Source organism: Passer domesticus, chromosome 13 (genome assembly GCF_036417665.1).
Source record: "Passer domesticus isolate bPasDom1 chromosome 13, bPasDom1.hap1, whole genome shotgun sequence".
NCBI classification, from domain to species: Eukaryota; Metazoa; Chordata; class Aves; order Passeriformes; family Passeridae; genus Passer; species Passer domesticus.
Genome location: NC_087486.1, coordinates 16,915,231 through 16,932,329, shown reverse-complemented (window position 1 = coordinate 16,932,329; position 17,099 = coordinate 16,915,231). Strand labels below are relative to the sequence as shown.

Below are 17,099 nucleotides of genomic sequence, written 5' to 3'. Positions count from 1 at the left end.
GTCCCTGGTCACAGGGAGCAGACACTGGAGCCCTGTGCAGCCCCTCAGGAGGACGTTGAAAACCACAGTGAGCTCTGCCCTCAGTCTCCTCCTCTCCAGCTGAACAAACCAAGTGTCCTCAGCTGATCCTCACAAGGCTTCTCCTCCAGACCCTTCCTCATCCTCGTGGCCTCCTCTGGACACTCTCTAAAGGTTTAATGCCTTTTTTTATACTGTGGTGCCTAAAACTGCCCACAGGACTGGAGGTGAGGCTTCCCCAGAGCAGAGCAGAGCAGAGCAGGACAATCCCCTCCTGGCCCAGCTGGTGATGCTGGGCCTGGTGTCCCCCAGGATACAGTTGGTCTTTTCAACAGAAATGATTCTGTGACACATCCTACTATGGGAACAGCTTCTCCAGCTGGACTGGAAAGAGGTGAGGAGGAAAAGTGGGGCCTTCCCTTCAGCACAAAGAACTCCTTTGTGCTGTGGCCCTGTGCGAGCCCTCCTCTGGCAACAAAGGCCCCACTTTCACAGGGCCACCTGCCCATGCAGTCCCCCAGCCCCTGGTGCCCTGCTGGCCCTGGTACCTTGCAGCTCCTGCTCCCATGCCCGCAGTCTCTCCTGGGCCTGCCTGTTCCCCGTGGCTGCCGACTGCCGGTAGTGCCTCAGCGCTTCCGCCACGTTCTGCTGCACGCCCAGGCCCTGCTCGTAGCAAACGCCCACGTGGAACCTGCTCTGGGCATCCTGGCACAGCAATCACACAGGAAAGGAAACAGAGAGTCTTTAGCACCTTCTTCAGAGTTTACTGCTCTATCTTTGGTCACCTTGCTAAGTTTACTGCTCCATCCCTTAGGCTGTATCTTCAGTAGTTTAGTCCCCTGGAGAGAAGCATCATCTCTGGGTCTGCTCCTTCCTATTCCTTTCTAATTAAATTCACTGATTTCCCTTCAACACCCAGGGCTGTGGCAGGGAACAAAGGAGCAGCTGGCTCTGCAGAGCAGCTCAGTTGTCTCAGAGGTCAGAGCTGAGGTGTCTTGGGCAGCCCTGACTGCGCCACATCCTGATTCCACCCAAACTCCGAGCACGCCCTGAGACTGCCCTAAGAGAGTTCAAGCCCAAGTCTTGTAAAAACATCACAAATGGCACAGAGGTACTTGCTGCCAAGGGTTGGGAAATTCCCCTTTAACACAAGAGTGCAGCACTCTCCTGCTCAGCCTCACCTCATTCTATTCCAGAAGAAATCTCAGGCAGCAGAAATGAAGTAAATGAAGCAAATATGCACTAGAGAAAAAGCACCTGAACCACTCAGACATATGTAACTGCTGGGAATGAACTGGAAAGCAAAGGTTGGCACTGCAGTGAAGCCAAATCCAAACCCATGACATGTTTATGTGTCAGCAGTGCATTTTATCCTTGAGATCCAATGGGAGGCAAAGGGTCTCAGAGAGCAGGAAAGCAGGATGACACTCCTGAAGACATTAAAAAGACTGCATGGACTCATGGTTACACAGACCTTTCCAGCAACAAAGCCAGCAGCATAGCCTAAAGAGTGTGACTGCCAGAAACATGATCTAAACAAGAAACAAGGCTTTGCAAAAAAAAAAAAAAGAAAAAAAAAAGAAAAAAAAGGAAAAAAAGGAAGGAAAAAAAACCCCAAGTAAGTAGCAAGTTTTAATAGAGACACTAGAAAAGAACATATTGCAAGTATTGCTGTCTAGGATGTAGCTGGTAGAGGCAAGTGAAGAACTCAGTGAGTGGGTGCTTTGCAAAATGTTGCAAGTCTCAGCTTATGACAGCAATAAACTCCTTAGAGATGAGATAAACAGGCTGAAGGATTGGCACTTCAGCTGTGACAAGAGATAGGGTTCAATCAGAAGAGCTGCACCACCATCTCTCACAGGATGAACACCTCAGAGCCAAGACTGCAGCAAGGGGGGATCCCCAAATTAGCATGGCAGAAGTGACTGCAACACCCTTGGAAATCTGCAGGTCAGGCCCAGTTCTCCAACAGAACCCTTTATTAGGGGTTTATATTCCGTGGCTGCATGTAGGAAATCAGGGAGGATAAAAAGTGGGAAACAAAGTAGAACACAGTTCTTGTGTTGGAAAAACACTTGTCAGAGTTCCCAGCTCAGCTCTAGCAGAGAGAGCAACCAGTGAAATGCTGAATCCATGACTTTTTGTGCTGTTTTCCTTTTTCTGGATTTGTACTAAACGATGCTGTCCTTGCTTCATCCATGCCAAGTGTTCTTTCAGCCAACTAAACATCTCTTCCAACTGCAGGGTAATGGGAAGTGAACCTGTCCATGGAGCCCTTCTCCCAGGAAAATGGGCACATCCCATCCCAGGGAGCCCACCATCAGCTGCCCTCAAGGCTGAGGCCCTGAAGCATCCAGAGCACCTGCTGAGCAGCAGAGATGGGGAAGGATGCTTGGGGTCTGAAACTCTGACCAAAACATGCCAGGGGTGCAGCTGAGGACCTGCAGTTACCTGACAGATTTTGTGTTGTTAAGGCATTACCAGTAAATGCCAATCATCTGTTTAATGAGATAACTCAATGTGATACTGTTCAGCGTAAACCTCTGACTCCAGGCTGGAATAAAGGAGCCAAGGATGAAGCTTAGGAGAGATTTTTAGCAGATTTAGAACTGAATACTGTGTACTGTGATGTCTGAGCTGCTCTGGCAAGTCAGGCCTTGTCTCAGCAGACTGAAAGTGAGTGTCTCCATGCTGGAAAAAGGGTGAAAACCCAAGTGGCAAAGTTTACAACGATGTAAAAATGACCACTCAAAATGGTCAAACTTACTACAAATAATTAATTTAAAGAACATCTCACACACCTAAGGAGTGGGCAACACAATCACGAAGGAAACAGTATTGCCAAATGCAAAGTAGTGCTGATAGGAAGAAATTTGGGTATCACACTGTGATAGTTCCCTGAGACCATCTCATCACTGCTCAGTGCCAGGCAAAGGGCAAGCAGGGCTAGGAATTATTGGAAGGGAATGCAGAACAAAGCAGAGGAGCTCATTATGTGAGATCCATGGCATACCTCCATCCTGAGTCCACTTTTAGTCCAAGCATCTTAAAATGGTCAAAGGAGCATTAGAAAAATAGACAGAAAACTGACAAGCAAAGTAGAACAGCTTAACTACATGGAGACACAAACTAAACCAGCACTGCAGCCTGCAAAAGAAATGACTCAGAGAGGACACACTAAAGGGCACCACAACCACAACTATTAGCCAGCAGAACAGGCAATAGCTATTCATTATTTTCCATTGCACAAAAGCTGTGGGAACTGGAGTTAAAATGAACAAGTTCTTCAGGAAAAAAAAAAACAAACCTGGCCATTACAATGCAGCTGAAAACAAGAGGACAATGGCAAGAAACAGAACTGTGGGATGCAGAAACCTGGCTGCAAGACATGGGATCCACACTCCTGCTCCTCTAAATGCTGGTGGGGGTTCAGGAGAGTGCTGTGCCCACACTGTTGCACTACCCTTCAAGTGAGAGAAGCCTGGGCCACTTGGGGAAAGTGCATGCAAGAAGATTCTTGGGGATCTAACATGACCTGTGAAGAGAAACAGCAACAATGGGGGAAGGCTGAATGGAGATTCAAGTGTTTCAATATGTCAAAAGTGCCTGAATTTAAAAATAAATCCAGAAACAGTCTTTCAATCCTCTCTATAAAAGAAGAGAAACAATGGGCCAATTTTGAAGAACAGATCTGTGATAAACAAAATGAAGTTCTCCAAGTGATGCAGTAGTGAAGGGTTTTGACTGAAGAGGGTGTAGATGCTCCATAATGGGAAAGCTGTACAATGCTGGATACAGGCACTGGTGCTACAGGAACTCCTCCAGCCCAACAGGGCTGTTTCTGCAGGGTCTGTGCCCAGGGCCTGTCTCCTCTCTAAGAGGCACCAAGGCTCCGCTCTGTCCCTTCACACTGGGCAGTAAAATCCTGACACTTGCTCCCGTTTCCAAGAAAGCCTGAAATCCTCCACCTGCAGATCCCAAGCTGAGGACAATCCCTGGCAGAAGGATCACTTACCCCACTGTTTGCTGCCTGCAGCAGGTACTTCAGACCTCTCTTCTCCTGAGGCTGCAGCCCTCTCATGTAGAACACTCCAAGATAAGCCTGTGCCTGTAACAAAACCACATGGTCTAGATCAGCCAGGATTTTAATTATTCAGGTTTTTTTACTGATTTTGCAAGCTGCTGGGGTTACTGTGGCAGTGTGGTAAGGACCCTGCCTGGGCAGGGGCCCTTGGGAGAGCCAAGGCTGCCCTAACAAAAATCAGCGTGACTTGGTAAACAAAAGAATTCACATTTGAGAGCCAGAGTATCATTTCAAACTCCCTGTGGGAGTCAGAGCCAGGGAATGGCTCCCACTCATGTCCTGTCCCCAAGATGCAGCAGATGCACCCCCTGGCCAGTGAGCTCCAGAAGGCACAGGCACTGCCAGCCTGGCATTCCCAGGGTGAGATGGCACATGCCTAAATGCATCTCCTGGAGTGGGAAAGAAGGGCAGGAGACAGATCTGCACGGATGAGTCATCTCAGAAAGTCACAGATACAAAATGAGGATCTGTTCTTGCTTCAAGCACTGGAAGCTCCTTTAGAACAGCGACCTGTACTCTTGGAATTGAGAGGAGATAAAAACTGAGCTTTGTTTTCAAGCACAGGTCAGCCCTCCCAGCCAAAGGTTTCATGTAAGAGCCCCACTGATAACAGCCAACCAACACGTGGCACAGTGGCTCCGTCTGCAGGCAGGGCTGTCTCCCAGACACTGTCAGGAATATAAACAGAGAATCAAAGAATGGTTTGGCTCAGAAGGGACCTTAAAGATCCTCTAGTCCCAACCCCTGTGCTGTGAGCAGGGATAAACACACTGGAAGGCTTTCCCTTCCAGTGCTGTCTAGGATGTGGCTCCAGCCCTTCAGTCAGGGCTCTCTGCTGGCTCTCTGACCTATGGACACCAACCTCTGTGATGCCAGCTGCTGCTGCTTGCTCCAGGAGTGCCACAGCCTTGTGCTGCCTGTCCCAGGGGCTGCCAGGGCCGTGCTGGAGCAGGTGCCTGGCGTAGCGGTACTGGGCCATGGGGTGATGGCTGCTGGCTGCCTGGCAGTAATAAAAACCTGCCTGAGAGAGAGAGAAACCCAGCTGATGCATGCCCTGAACATGACATGGCTCCCTTCAAGCTTCACCTCTCTGGCTAGACCCATCACAAGCTGCCTCCCTCCCCAGAGCCCTCCCACAGCAGAACATCAGCTGGGTCAGGTGAGACAGTGGACAGGGAGTGCCCCAGAGCCCTGGAACCACCTGGCCTGAGCTGAAGGGGGTGGCACTGGGCCAACCATGACTCAAACCAATCTGCCTTTGCAGCTCTTCCCAGCTCCTGCTGGCCAGCTTGCACTAGGTGGCAGGCTGGAGTTACAGGAGCCAAACTGGAGATCTGAGAAGCCCTGGGATGTGCAGTGGTGTCTTAAATACAGCAACATGACAGGTTTCTCCTTGGAACCCCGCTGGGTGCTGGTAGCACAGCCTGTGCACCTGGAGAACCTCAGAAGCTGTGGGAAAGGGATCTCAGAACACCTCTCTGAGGGGACTGGTGACACTGAAAGCAGCTCTGCAAAGCTGCAATTTTTATTATTTCCAGCATTTTCTACTGAGTCTTCAGAGCCTGGGCTCTCCCAGGCTCCCCAGGGAATGGGCACGGCCCTGAGGCTGCCAGAGCTCCAGGAGCCTTTGGACAGCACTGCCAGGGATGCACAGGGTGGGATTGTTGGGGTGTCCGTGCAGGACCAGGAGGTGGATCAATGATCCCTGGGGGTTCCCTCCAGTTCAGGACATTCCATGACTCTCCCAGCCATGTCAATGGAACACGGCTCTAAGCACCCAGCACAGATCCCTCTCCTGATGTGTGCTGCCCACCCTCACGCCCCAGGCAGGCCCTGGATACCTTCTCCAAGTCCTTCTCCGTGCCCCTGCCGTGCTCGTAGCACAGCCCCACGTTGAACTGGGCTTTGCTGTAGCCCCGATCTGCTGCCAGCTTGAAGCAGGTGAAGGCCACCCGGCAGTGCCCCGCCCTCATGCTCTCGATCCCTGAGGAAAACACAGCCTAAAAGCCATGGAAAACAGGGAAAAGCACACAGCCACAACCCAGCCTCCAATGCAGCAACCTCCCCCACAGCCACTGGGCCTTCCTTGGCTCACACCAAGTGCTCTGGGCCACTTCCAGCTGGCTCACCAACCCTCCTTCCACAGTTTCCCTAAGAAAAATGGCAACACTGCATTTTAGGGATTTTTCTGGGCTCGTGGCAGAGAGATCACAGGCTAACACAACGTATGGCTCACACAGAAACAACTTGCTTTTCAGTGCTGCAACTAGTTGTGTATATAGGGCAGGGACTTTTCTTAGCTCATTGCATCTTCCTTCTGCTTTTCTTAGAGTTGCAATCCTGCAATTGCTTTTTCAGCTTGCCAGGAAAACCGTGAGCTCAGACAATAAAAGAAGGATACAAGGATATGACATCTTGTGTTGCAAAAAAGACAGAGATGGCTTAATTTCCAGCTACAGATGTCAGGACAACAGTGCAGGCTTCAAGCAAGCCTGGATTGAAATATGCTGAGATAAATCAGGTGGCACGATGGGACAAAGGGCAATAAATCTCTCCAAGCACAGTTAAATTGCTGAAAGGAGGCTTCAGCTTGGGTATTTGCCATCCCTGCCTTCTCAGAAGACCTGCAACCATTTGGAGGTCCTCCAAAATGAGAAACCTGTGGTTTAAGGGCAAAACAAAACCAACTCCACATTACCAAGGATATTCAATGCAATGGAAATATCAATTCGGAAAATCTGCTGCAATTGGAAAGCGGCTTCCTCTAAATGCCCTCGCTGAGCTGGGTCACCCTGAGGAGTCAGAGAAAAAAGCTATTAAAGACAGCTAAATCATATCAACCCTAGAGGAGATGCTGGCTTGGAAACCAAGCAGTGAGACCTGTTTGTATGGTAGTTCAGCCATCAGGGGAGTGAGGTCGTGTGTACACACAAAACCCTCCCTGTCCTACACAGCCACCTTGCTGGGGAAGCTGTATGGACACTGCTCTCCTGCCCTCTGGCCAGGCAGCTTGGTGCAGCCTCTCAGGCACCAGCAGACCTTTCAGAACTCAGCAAATACCTCATCCTACCCAGCAGTATGCAGCTCCTCTGGAGGGGCAGCACAGGGACAGCTCTGAGCTCTGCTCTGGGACAGGGCCAGCAGCCCTGGAACGGCTGGAGCTGGGCCAGGGCAGGGCCAGGCTGGATTTTGGGAGAAGCTTCTCCCCACAGAGGGTGCTGGGCACTGCCCAGGCTCCCCAGGGAATGGGCACGGCCCGAGGCTGCTCCTCCAGGAGCCTTTGGACAGCACTGCCAGGGATTGTTGGGGTGTCTGGGCAGGGCTGGGACTGATGATCCTTGTGGATCCCTTCCAAATCAGGATATTCCATGATTCTAAGATAACTCCCCCCTCCAAAAATAACATTACCCCTTGTTCCCTCTCCCACACTGTGCTCAGAGCAGAGTCCCTGCCAAAACACCCTCACACCTTTGCTTTACCCAGTTCCAGCTGAGCTGCCCCCTCAGCTGCACTGAGCACTGCCCAGTGCTGCTGAAACCCTGCAGGGCACAGCAAATCCTTCCCTCCTGGGCAATGAACAGCCCGGGCCATGGGAGGAGGCTCAGCCCAGCCCAGCTCCACACCCAAGTGCCATCGAGTGGCAGCAGAGTTCAGTGCACAAAGGGAAGCCCCCTGGCACCCACAGCTCCACTGCTGAGCTGGGGGCTACTCCCAAAGGCCAAGACAGGTCCAATGCCCATCCCTGAGCTGCTCCATGACCCAGCTGCAGGCTCTTCCTCCAGCCCTGCACAGGGGGCACCTCCCAGGATGGAGAGATCCACGCTCGCCCCCTCAGCAGATCAAGCAAATTCCTCCTTGGTGCCTTTTGCAGGAACTCACTCTGCTAAAAGCTGAATTTACCTCACCCTGCTCACAGTGTCCTTGAGCGATTACTCAGCTGAGTGATTATCTTAAAAAGGGAATTATTTGCATCTAAGATGTGAATTGCAAAAAATTGGCAGGTTTAATCACAACAAGAACAATAATATAATTTATGGCCTTGTGACTCTCAAGCTGATGCACTCTCTTCAAGCCCCAAGTGCTTCCCTCTTTACCAGACAAGAGCCAGCCCTGATTTGCAGCATTTGGAGTGACACCACCTTCCCCAGTCATGGGTTGTCTGGTAAACACCAAAATAGCAACAGCATGTAATCACCTAGTGAAAGATTGCATCAAAATGCATATACACAGCAATACACTGGTGCTGCTGAATTTATTTTTTTGTTTGGTTGCTTGGTTTGGTGTTTCTCACCATTTTCTTTCAGTGCTTCTCTGCCAGCAGCCCTGTTACACAGACACATCAAAGGATGGGGATAGCAGTCTGTAAATCCTGGAATTTTCTGGCTATAGCAGAGGTCAGTATATCCCAGCTCCCTTTTTTTTTTCTCAGTCTTGTGTGTGAGTGTTGCTCAGGCTGTGCTTGGGGTAGCTCTGGGAAGGTGCAGACAGAGGGGGTGGAAAATGAAACCTTACCTTTGCACTGTGGAGAACTGGCCCCACCCCAGAGCTCACAGGGATTTGGAACTCCCCTGCATTAAAAAAAATACAACAAAAAAGCAAAGTTTAGCAGTGCTACATCTCTGCCTCTTCACATCCTCTCTATTCTACAGCTCTTTCCTAAAGATCTGATCTCCCATTCAGTCAGGGACATCAGGAACAGAAGGAATCCCAACCAATCTGACCTTTGGAGCAAAAGCAAGCTCTGGAATCCAGCCCTGTGGCTGCAGCTCCTTCAGAAAGGCCCCTGGTTTTGATCTGAAGACACCAAAAGTAGAGAATCTTCTGCTTCTCCCAAATGTTCCAGTAACTTGCAATCACTGCTTTAAACCCCTGTGCTTCATTTCAAATTAAAGTACTTCTACTCTGGGTTTCTGCTCCCAGGCACTGGCTCTTCTAGGTTTTTTCTTCTTTACTAAAAAGCCAATTCCTCCTTTTGAAAGTTCTGACACGACTAATCAGCCCCTCTTGATTCCTGTCTGTGATTCTAAAAAGGCTGCACCATTCACATATTTCAACTGCAGCACTTTTCTGTCAGCCTTGGTTAATTTTATGACTTTTTGCTACTATTCCTGAATTTCCAACAGGGTTACTGAGGTGCAGCAGTGTCACAGGAGGGGTGATGTTGCCTCCTCATGCCCAGTTTGCCTGCATCAGAACTGCTGCAGCTCCCAGCTCACCCAGGGCATCACACCCAACCCTCAGCTGAGGTGCTGCCTCCCCATGTCCTTCTCCAGGTAATTTCTCTGCAGGGTACAGCCCTGCTCCAGTGCCAGGGGATGATCAGCCCTCTCAGGCACACTGGGACAGCCACGAGTTCAGCACTTTGTCACCAGCTGCAGTCAGAATTATCTGACAGAGCATCTCCAGCCCAAGCTAAGCCACCTTGCTCAGAGCAGGACTGTGCTGGCAGTGCTTACAGTGGCATCACTCCTGCCACTGCAAGAGGACAATGACCTCCACAAAGAGGGGACAGCCTGAGGCCAAGGGTTTATAACCTGGATCACCACAAGCAGCTGGATTCCACAGGACACTGAACTCCAGGTGCTGGAGCCTGGAGCACTTAGAGCCAGAGGTGTGCCCTCCCTGTGCCTCCCTCTCAAGCTGTGTGAGAGCCAATACAAGTGAAACAAAACATCCTTTTAGGGCCTGATTCCTCGACTCCTGGCCCTGTTTGGCTCCAGGAGCAGCAGCAATGAGGTGTGCAGCAGGGAGGAGTGCTCCTTGCAGTGCCTGTGCTGTACAGCACGCAGGGAGCTGTGGCCTGTGTGCCAGCTGCAGCCTCATTATTCCCAGACAAACAATTCCCCCCTGGCTGTATTCAAATGTGTGTTATCTGAACAGGCCCCACTCACCCAACAAGCAGCATCACTGTGGCAAACATGACTTCTATGCAGCATTCCACCTAAAGTAGTATAATCTGTGAATTTATTAGTTGTGCTTTCTGTTTCTTTGCAGAGCAGGCATCAAATTATCTGATATTTCTCACTGTAAGGCTCTATCGTGTATCTCCCTCGTGATGTAATTTGGGTTTTTGCCACACAAACAACTGCAAATCCCATGGAAAAAAAATGGTCCGTATTAAGAATTCTCCACTACTTGTTTAAACAGCATTAGTACATCTACACTTTAAAGAAACTGTACATTTTGCATGGGTGTCTACTCCTAAATCAGAGACTCCTAATTTACTGAGAAAATGTTGTAATTTGGACAAACCACTGAATCATGAAAAATAAACAGCCACTAATTCTGAATTCTGTCAGCCTGCAGAAACACCTCGCACCCATCTACCACAGGAAACCCCTCCTCATTCAAGTCTCCACAGATCAGGGTTACCAATCCCAGAGAACATCTGGAAAAAAGCACAGGGACCAACCTATCCTGACACCCAGCCCCAGTCCTGAAGGATCAGAGAGTCCCAGAATGGTTTGGGCTGGAAGGGAACTTAAAGCTCACCCAATGCAACCCCTGCCATGGCAGGGACAACTCCCACCACGGCAGGCTGCTCCACACCCTGTCTAACCTGGCTTTGGACACTTCCAGGGATTCAAGGGCAGCCACAGTTGCTCTGGAAGACCTGAATGACCTCAGAATCACCTTTGAGGCTGGACAAGCTAAATTATTCCTCAGGTTATGTTTAAAAGATGGGAATATCACAGCTGGAATTTTCTGCGTGACTTTATTTCTACTTCTTCAAACCCATGCTATAATGCAACATGAGTGCACATTCTTTTTTCCATGCAGTCTTGCAGCTTTCAGTGTTCTGGATGCCCAACGCTCACATCTTCAGCAGTTAATAAATATTTTTGTCTCTCTTCACTGTTCATCCTGGACTAATCAAGTGTTGCTCACAGCTAGCTCCAAATGAGGAATTAATAATCTTCTCCTAGACAGCCTAGATTGCTCATCCCAAAACATCCACAAGAACGAAGTCACAACAAGAGCTGGCCAAAATCCAGCACTTCTGCCTCATGGAAAATTTCACTGTTTCCAATTGGTTTCATTGTGCTTTGAAATGAAAACACACTTTTGCAATGTCTGTAATCTCAGAATTGAAATAACGAATTTTACAGTTCTGCCAGGGGTAAAATACAACTCCCCAGGGCATCATTCAGCTGCTGTAACACTGAGACTGGCTGTAATCACCTGCTTGCTCACTCTGTGCCTTTAACTTCCAGAAAAACCCTCTGAGTGAGGCAGAAATTGCATGGAAAAAAATAAGATGTGAACATAGAGCTGAGGACTTGCTGGCAGCGATATCCAGAATGCTACTTAAAGCAAGTTTTAGGTTAATTTCCTCAAGTTTTCTTTTTAAACAAAGGAATAGATTTTGATCCTATTGTGCTCCAGTAAAATTGGAATGGCTCTTGTGGAAAGCTGAGATGTTGGGATCCATCCCACAGATCTTTGCCACAACAACAGCAGATTGTCACTGCACAGGGACACCAGCACCAGCAAGTGTGGAAATGAACTGAAACACCCAGAGAAAGGGGAAGGACATGGAATTCTCTCCAGAAGATCCCTTGCATTGCTGGCAGCAGCCAGGGTACATTCTGCTGCACTCTGAGCTCTGCTCTCTCATGGCAAGGCTTTGCTACCAGATTCCCCTGCATCATCTGCCAGGCGTCTGTCCTTCCCTTCCTTCTGCTCTCCCCAGCTCCCTGCTGCATCCTCATTTTGCCAGCCTCACCCTCTTTCAGTAGCTAAACACCAGGGGGAAAAAATCCTGTACCTCAGGCAGGTTTTTCTGTAGAAAGCAAAATGTAGTGAAAGAAAGGGATCATCAAGCTTCACTTTCCATGGAAAGATTCCCAGGACTTCTCACATGACAAAACCCTGCATCTTTTCAGGCAGTGCAGATTACCAAATCTCTTCCCCCTGACTTTTCTCCATAAATTCCCACAAAATGGAGGCACAACAAAATGTGGAATGTAACCCGAGGACTTATGTACGGAGCAAAATCAAATTATTTCTGACATATATTATCTCTGACAAGTGACAGTTGGAGATGCTTGGGCAGAAAGGGTGAGGAGCAGGGATTATAAAGTCACGCTCTCCCTGGCAGAACTTTCCAGCAATCAGCTGTTCTGTGATCTGAGCAGGAGGCTTGGCTGGACTAATTAAGTCTCATTTCAATGTGTAATTTTACCTAATCACTTCTTGGAAGCCACTTGTATTTCTGGCCTGTAGCAGTGAGTTCCACAATTTACCTGGGTACTGGCCAAACACAAAATGCCTTTTGCTTTTTTCCAAACGTGCTGCCTGACCCTTCTGTGCTGCTTTTTAATATCAGCATTATGAAAAAGACTGTCCCTATTCTCTTTCTCTGAACACTTCTGGTTTCACAGAGCACCAGCACATTCTCTGCCACTTCTTTTTTTTCAGCTGAAGAGTCAGTCTGTGTTTGGATGTAATTGTCTCCCTGTCATATTTTCTCTGCAGTTTTTCCCTTGTTTTTCAGGCACTGTCTTTTCCTTAAGTGCTCAAGACGTGGCTGCATCCCAGACTCACATGAACCCACAGCACTGCCTTGTCCTCAGCTCCTTCCTTCACCATAATTAACATTTAATTGGCCTCACTGCTGCCGAGCACTGACTTAACCTTATCAAAAGCACATCCACAGTGACTTCAAATGTTCCCTCTGCAAGACTATTATTAATTTGACACTCCTCACTCTGTGTGTGTATTTACAGCCACGCTCCCCTGTGCACACTCGTTTAACCCACCTGGGGATTACCCTGCCTTTGGTTCTGTGCAACCTTTGCCTGTTGACTTTCAGATTTGACTGTCCTGAAGAATTTTGTACCATTTGCTGCTTCTGCTGCCTCGTTCATCACCTCTTTTCCTCAAATCACTGCTGACTGTGCTGAACAGAACAGGTTTAACAAAGGACAGGGGAATCCTACAGTAATGGCTCTCCACTGTGAAAACTTTCTTGTGCTTTAAGGAGTTACCAGCCCAAGAGTAACCCCTCCATGTTTCCTAATATCAGCCTTAATTCTTTAGGTAGCTTTGGTTTAGGTCCTGTCTGGATGATCTTCAGAAAGCTAAAAGCTGGATTATCTTGCTCCACATGCCTGTTGACTTCTCCAAAGAAGTCATAATAGATTTACAACTCTCTCAAGTCTCTGCAAGGGAGCTAGCTGGCCTGAGAAATGGCTTCCTAAATCCTTCCAAGAGCTTTGATACAGCCCAGCATCTGACACCTCCATCCTCTAACAGAGTTTCTATCAAATTAGAATCACCTTTTTTCGCAGTTCTGTGCCTCAAACCAACTGCCACCCACCCATTTTTAAAAGCCAAGCTGTGCAATCTGTCAGTGCTCATTCCCCTGGCCACAGAGCAGGTTTGAGCTTGGGATTACACATCATCCTCGGAGGCTCAGTGATCTCCCAGCTTCTGAAGAACATCTGAACAAAGACCACGTGGCCTTAGTGACTTGTCACTGTTCAATTTATCAGTTTGCCCAAAAGCTCTTCCTGTTGACTCTCAGTAGGAGCTGTTTGTCAGACACACAGGCACTCCAGGACATTCAGCTGTGCCAACTGCAGGCACTGCTGTCTCCACTTCTTCCCACCACTCCTCCCAGAGGTCCATGTCCAGTCACCTGCCAGTGCTGGAGTGCTTCTTAATATGCTCCAGGCTAAAGCAGATGGGTTAAACAGTCTAATTGGCAGTTTAGGTAAATTAACCTGGCTGTTTTCCTGGAGTTAATTAGGAGACATGGAAACAAAATGCTCCATTTGCCAACTGATGGGAATGGTAACCTCTGGCAGGAGAAGGTTTGATAAGCAGTGATGGGCAGTAGCTGAAATCAGCACAGAAGGAAGCCAAAATTCTGAAAGCAAGCAGAAAATGGGAAACAGCTCCAACCTTTTCCGCAGCACCTTCATTATTTAAATTCTCCCTTCTGAGGGTGTGCTGAGGCCCTGGCACAGAGAAGCTGTGGCTGCCCCTGGATCCCTGCAAGTGTCCAAGGCCAGGCTGGACAGGGCTTGGAGCAGCCTGGGATAATGAAACGTGTCTCTGCCCATGGCAGGGAATAAGAAGAGCTGTCAGGTCCCTCTCAACCCAAACCAGTCTGTGATCCTGTGATTTAGCCAACATCTGTGGTTGGTTTCCTGATGTGCCTCTTCTACACCACTGCTGAATGTTGTCCCCTTGCCATGTGTTCCAGCAGGCTTCCTGCTTCCAACAACTTTCCTGAGGCCATTATCAGTGTTTCTATATCTAGGAGCTGTAGGCCTCATCTGATCTTCCTTGGTGTGACTTTAAATTCCCTATGTAGGACACACTTTCCTGGGCGAGACTTCAATTTTGTTGGAGTCTATCTTTCTATTTTTATAAAACTCATTTTAATAATGTCTTTGATACCTTCTTCCACTGTCTTATCTATGGCATAAGAGCTCAGAAATGCATCCTCATCTTGCAGGAGGAGAATAATTCCTCCAGTTTCACACCACATACACCAGTCTCCCAGATCAATGGTGCATCATCCTCCTGAATCCTTCTGGCTGCAAACATCTGTCCACAATAAAAGAACAGGACTGGATGCTGCAATCAGTCTGCTAAGGCAGAGCACTGTTGGGAAAGCTGTTGTCACCTGCAGTTACAGCACAGCCTTGTCTCTGCCTTCAGGAGGTTTTTTTCCTCCTGTCTCTGGACTCTGATTCATCTCTCCGAAATTCTGCCTTTCCACTCTCACCTGCCTCCTCTAATGTCAGTAAATAGCTACACACTCTGTGGCTCCGAGCTTGCCTTGGAGGAACTCCCAGGTCCTTCTGCCAGGAGTATCCTGCCCCGCAGCACATGGCACATACCTGCTTCTGCCCAAGGCTGCCTCTCTCCTTGCCCCGAGGGGATGCCTGAGGATGAATTCTCTGCTACAGCCTCTGGACTTGCTTTCTGCAGGAACTGGGACCCCAGCTGCTCACCAGGACTGCTGGTTGAGGCTTCAGTCACCACTGTAACACAGAGCACAAAGGCTGTGTCTGCTCCAGGTGACAACACCGCGCTGTGCAGGTACTCAGTGTCTCTGAACACACAGACAAGCAGGAGGAAAAGTTCGTGCAGCAGAATCCAGAATGGAAAACAAAGGTAAGGGCACCCAGAGTGGGATTGTACCAAACCGTTAAGAACCAGAGATTCTGCTGACACTCTCCCCAGGGCCCGAGAGCGGCCCTCAGCCTCTCCCGGCTCCCTCCCAGCCTCACTCGGCACAGCACGAACAGAATCCCAGCCGGCAGCCCCGCCGCCCTCGCAGGCCGCAGCCGCTCACCTGCGGGCTGGGGGGGCAGCGGGGAGCGCCAGGGAGGCCTTCGCTCTGTCCGGGCGTCCTGCAGCGAGCGGAGCCCCGCGATCTGCCGGAGCAGCTGCAGCAGCAGCGCGCCCACAGCTCCCTGCGGAGAGGGACACGGTCAGGGAACGGCCCCGCTCCCGCCCGGCTCTGCTCGGGGACCCCCGAGGTGTCCCCGGCGCTGCTCCTCACCCAGGTGACGGCCTCCCGGACGGAGCAGCGGGGCACCAGGCCGGGCAGCGGCTGCCGCCGTCCTCCTCCTCGCTCCGGGCCATCCTGACGCGCGGGCGCCCTGCAACAACCGCACACACACGGGCGCCGTGAGGCCGCACCGCGCCGCCGGCCCCGGGGCGGGGGACACCGAGCCGCACTCACCGCTCCGGGCTGTGGCCGCGGCCGCCGCCCAGCCCGGGGGCACAGGCGGGGCGGGCGGGGGTGGGCGCGCAGCGGCCCCGGCCCAGCAGCAGCAGCCGCCACATCCCGCCCGCCCCGCCGGAACGCGCGGGCCACAGAGACGGGCGGGCGGGCACGGCGGGGGCACAGCGGGCCGGGGCTGCGGGCACGCAGGGGACAGCGGGGACAAGGGCGGCTACAGGGCGGGCGGTGGGAGCGGCAGCATCGCCACGGAGCCGGGATAGAGCGACATGGGCGCCGCGGAGCGAGGACAGAGCGGCAGCAGCACCATAGAGCGCGGGTAGAGCGGCCCCGCCGCCATGGAGCGCGCACAGAGCGCCGCCCGGCCGGGAGGCCCCGTGTGGGCGCTGAGGGGGTTCTGCTCTGCAAAATGTGGAATACGTAAAACGTTTCTGAAGAAAATGTGTTCACCGGGGTTTGATCTCTGTCTGCTTTCCAGCCTGTTCAGCAAGAAGGGTGATTGTGTCCGTGAAACAGCAGCTCACGAGCTCTAAGTGATGTCCAGGTGTTCCAAAGACCGATTACTTGTTGGTAGAGTGACCTTGCAAATGGCGCTGACATTTCAAGAGTCAGAAATAGTTAACAATTTGTCCAGAGTGTAACACGGAGTGAGAAGGGGGTTATGAAACAGGGTGCTGCCTTTTTGTTGCAGAATGTGGAATAAATTAAAATTAAGGAAGGGTTTTTCTTTGGTGCTTGATCTTTGTATGCTTTCAAGCCACATCAACAAGCAGGGAGATTTAATCCCTGGAACAAATAGCACCTAACAAGCTCTAAGTGATGTCTAAATGTTGGAAGGACAAATTGCTTGGAATCGCCTTGCTAAGATTTAGGGCTGGACGTGTTTTAATGACCTCAGACCTCAGGGAGGCTGAGGAAGCTTGTAAAGAAGGATGCACCACTGATGGTGGACACAAGGCTGAATTTATCGACACAAGGACATTTGGCAGAACCCACAAGATAAGGAAGAATGTGATAAAGCCAACTCAGCAGCTGGGCTGAAATCAGCTCTGATTGGGTAGAAGGTAATTCCAGCAGGGGCAGGTCGCAACCACTGACCCATGGCCCAAGAAACCACTGACCCAAAAGAGGAGAAGGACTGAGCCTGGGACTAATTAGCATGAGAAGCGAGAGACTCATTAACCAATAGAAGATAGAATACTAATTAATACGAGAACTAGGTGACATGTAGCCAGTGAACACGGATGCCTTTGTTTGCTAAAATGTAAACTAAATAAATCAAATACCTTG

General features: G+C 50.2%; 1 protein-coding gene and 1 long non-coding RNA gene across 3 annotated transcripts in view; one reads left to right on the top strand and one right to left on the bottom strand.

Annotated features, from left to right (window-relative positions):
- The window catches only part of DELE1 (DAP3 binding cell death enhancer 1), a 19,787-nt gene extending 3,756 nt beyond the window's left edge, over window positions 1-16,031 (bottom strand). The window contains exons 1-10 of one of the 2 annotated variants that reach the window (XM_064388381.1): window positions 15,810-16,031; window positions 15,627-15,726; window positions 15,417-15,537; window positions 14,959-15,102; window positions 8,615-8,670; window positions 6,801-6,894; window positions 5,944-6,086; window positions 4,965-5,123; window positions 4,034-4,126; window positions 567-723 (exon numbers count right to left, since the gene is read on the bottom strand). In XM_064388381.1, coding sequence (XP_064244451.1) covers window positions 567-723; window positions 4,034-4,126; window positions 4,965-5,123; window positions 5,944-6,086; window positions 6,801-6,894; window positions 8,615-8,670; window positions 14,959-15,102; window positions 15,417-15,537; window positions 15,627-15,726; window positions 15,810-15,913 — 1,171 coding nt within the window. In that variant the 5' untranslated portion in view covers window positions 15,914-16,031. The remainder of the gene's footprint in view (window positions 1-566; window positions 724-4,033; window positions 4,127-4,964; window positions 5,124-5,943; window positions 6,087-6,800; window positions 6,895-8,614; window positions 8,671-14,958; window positions 15,103-15,416; window positions 15,538-15,626; window positions 15,727-15,809) is intronic. The other variant, XM_064388380.1, reaches the window with a different exon arrangement.
- Window positions 14,989-17,099, top strand: LOC135280462 (uncharacterized). The gene is made up of 2 exons (XR_010347389.1): window positions 14,989-15,235; window positions 16,288-17,099. It is a non-coding gene; the product is annotated as an uncharacterized LOC135280462 (long non-coding RNA).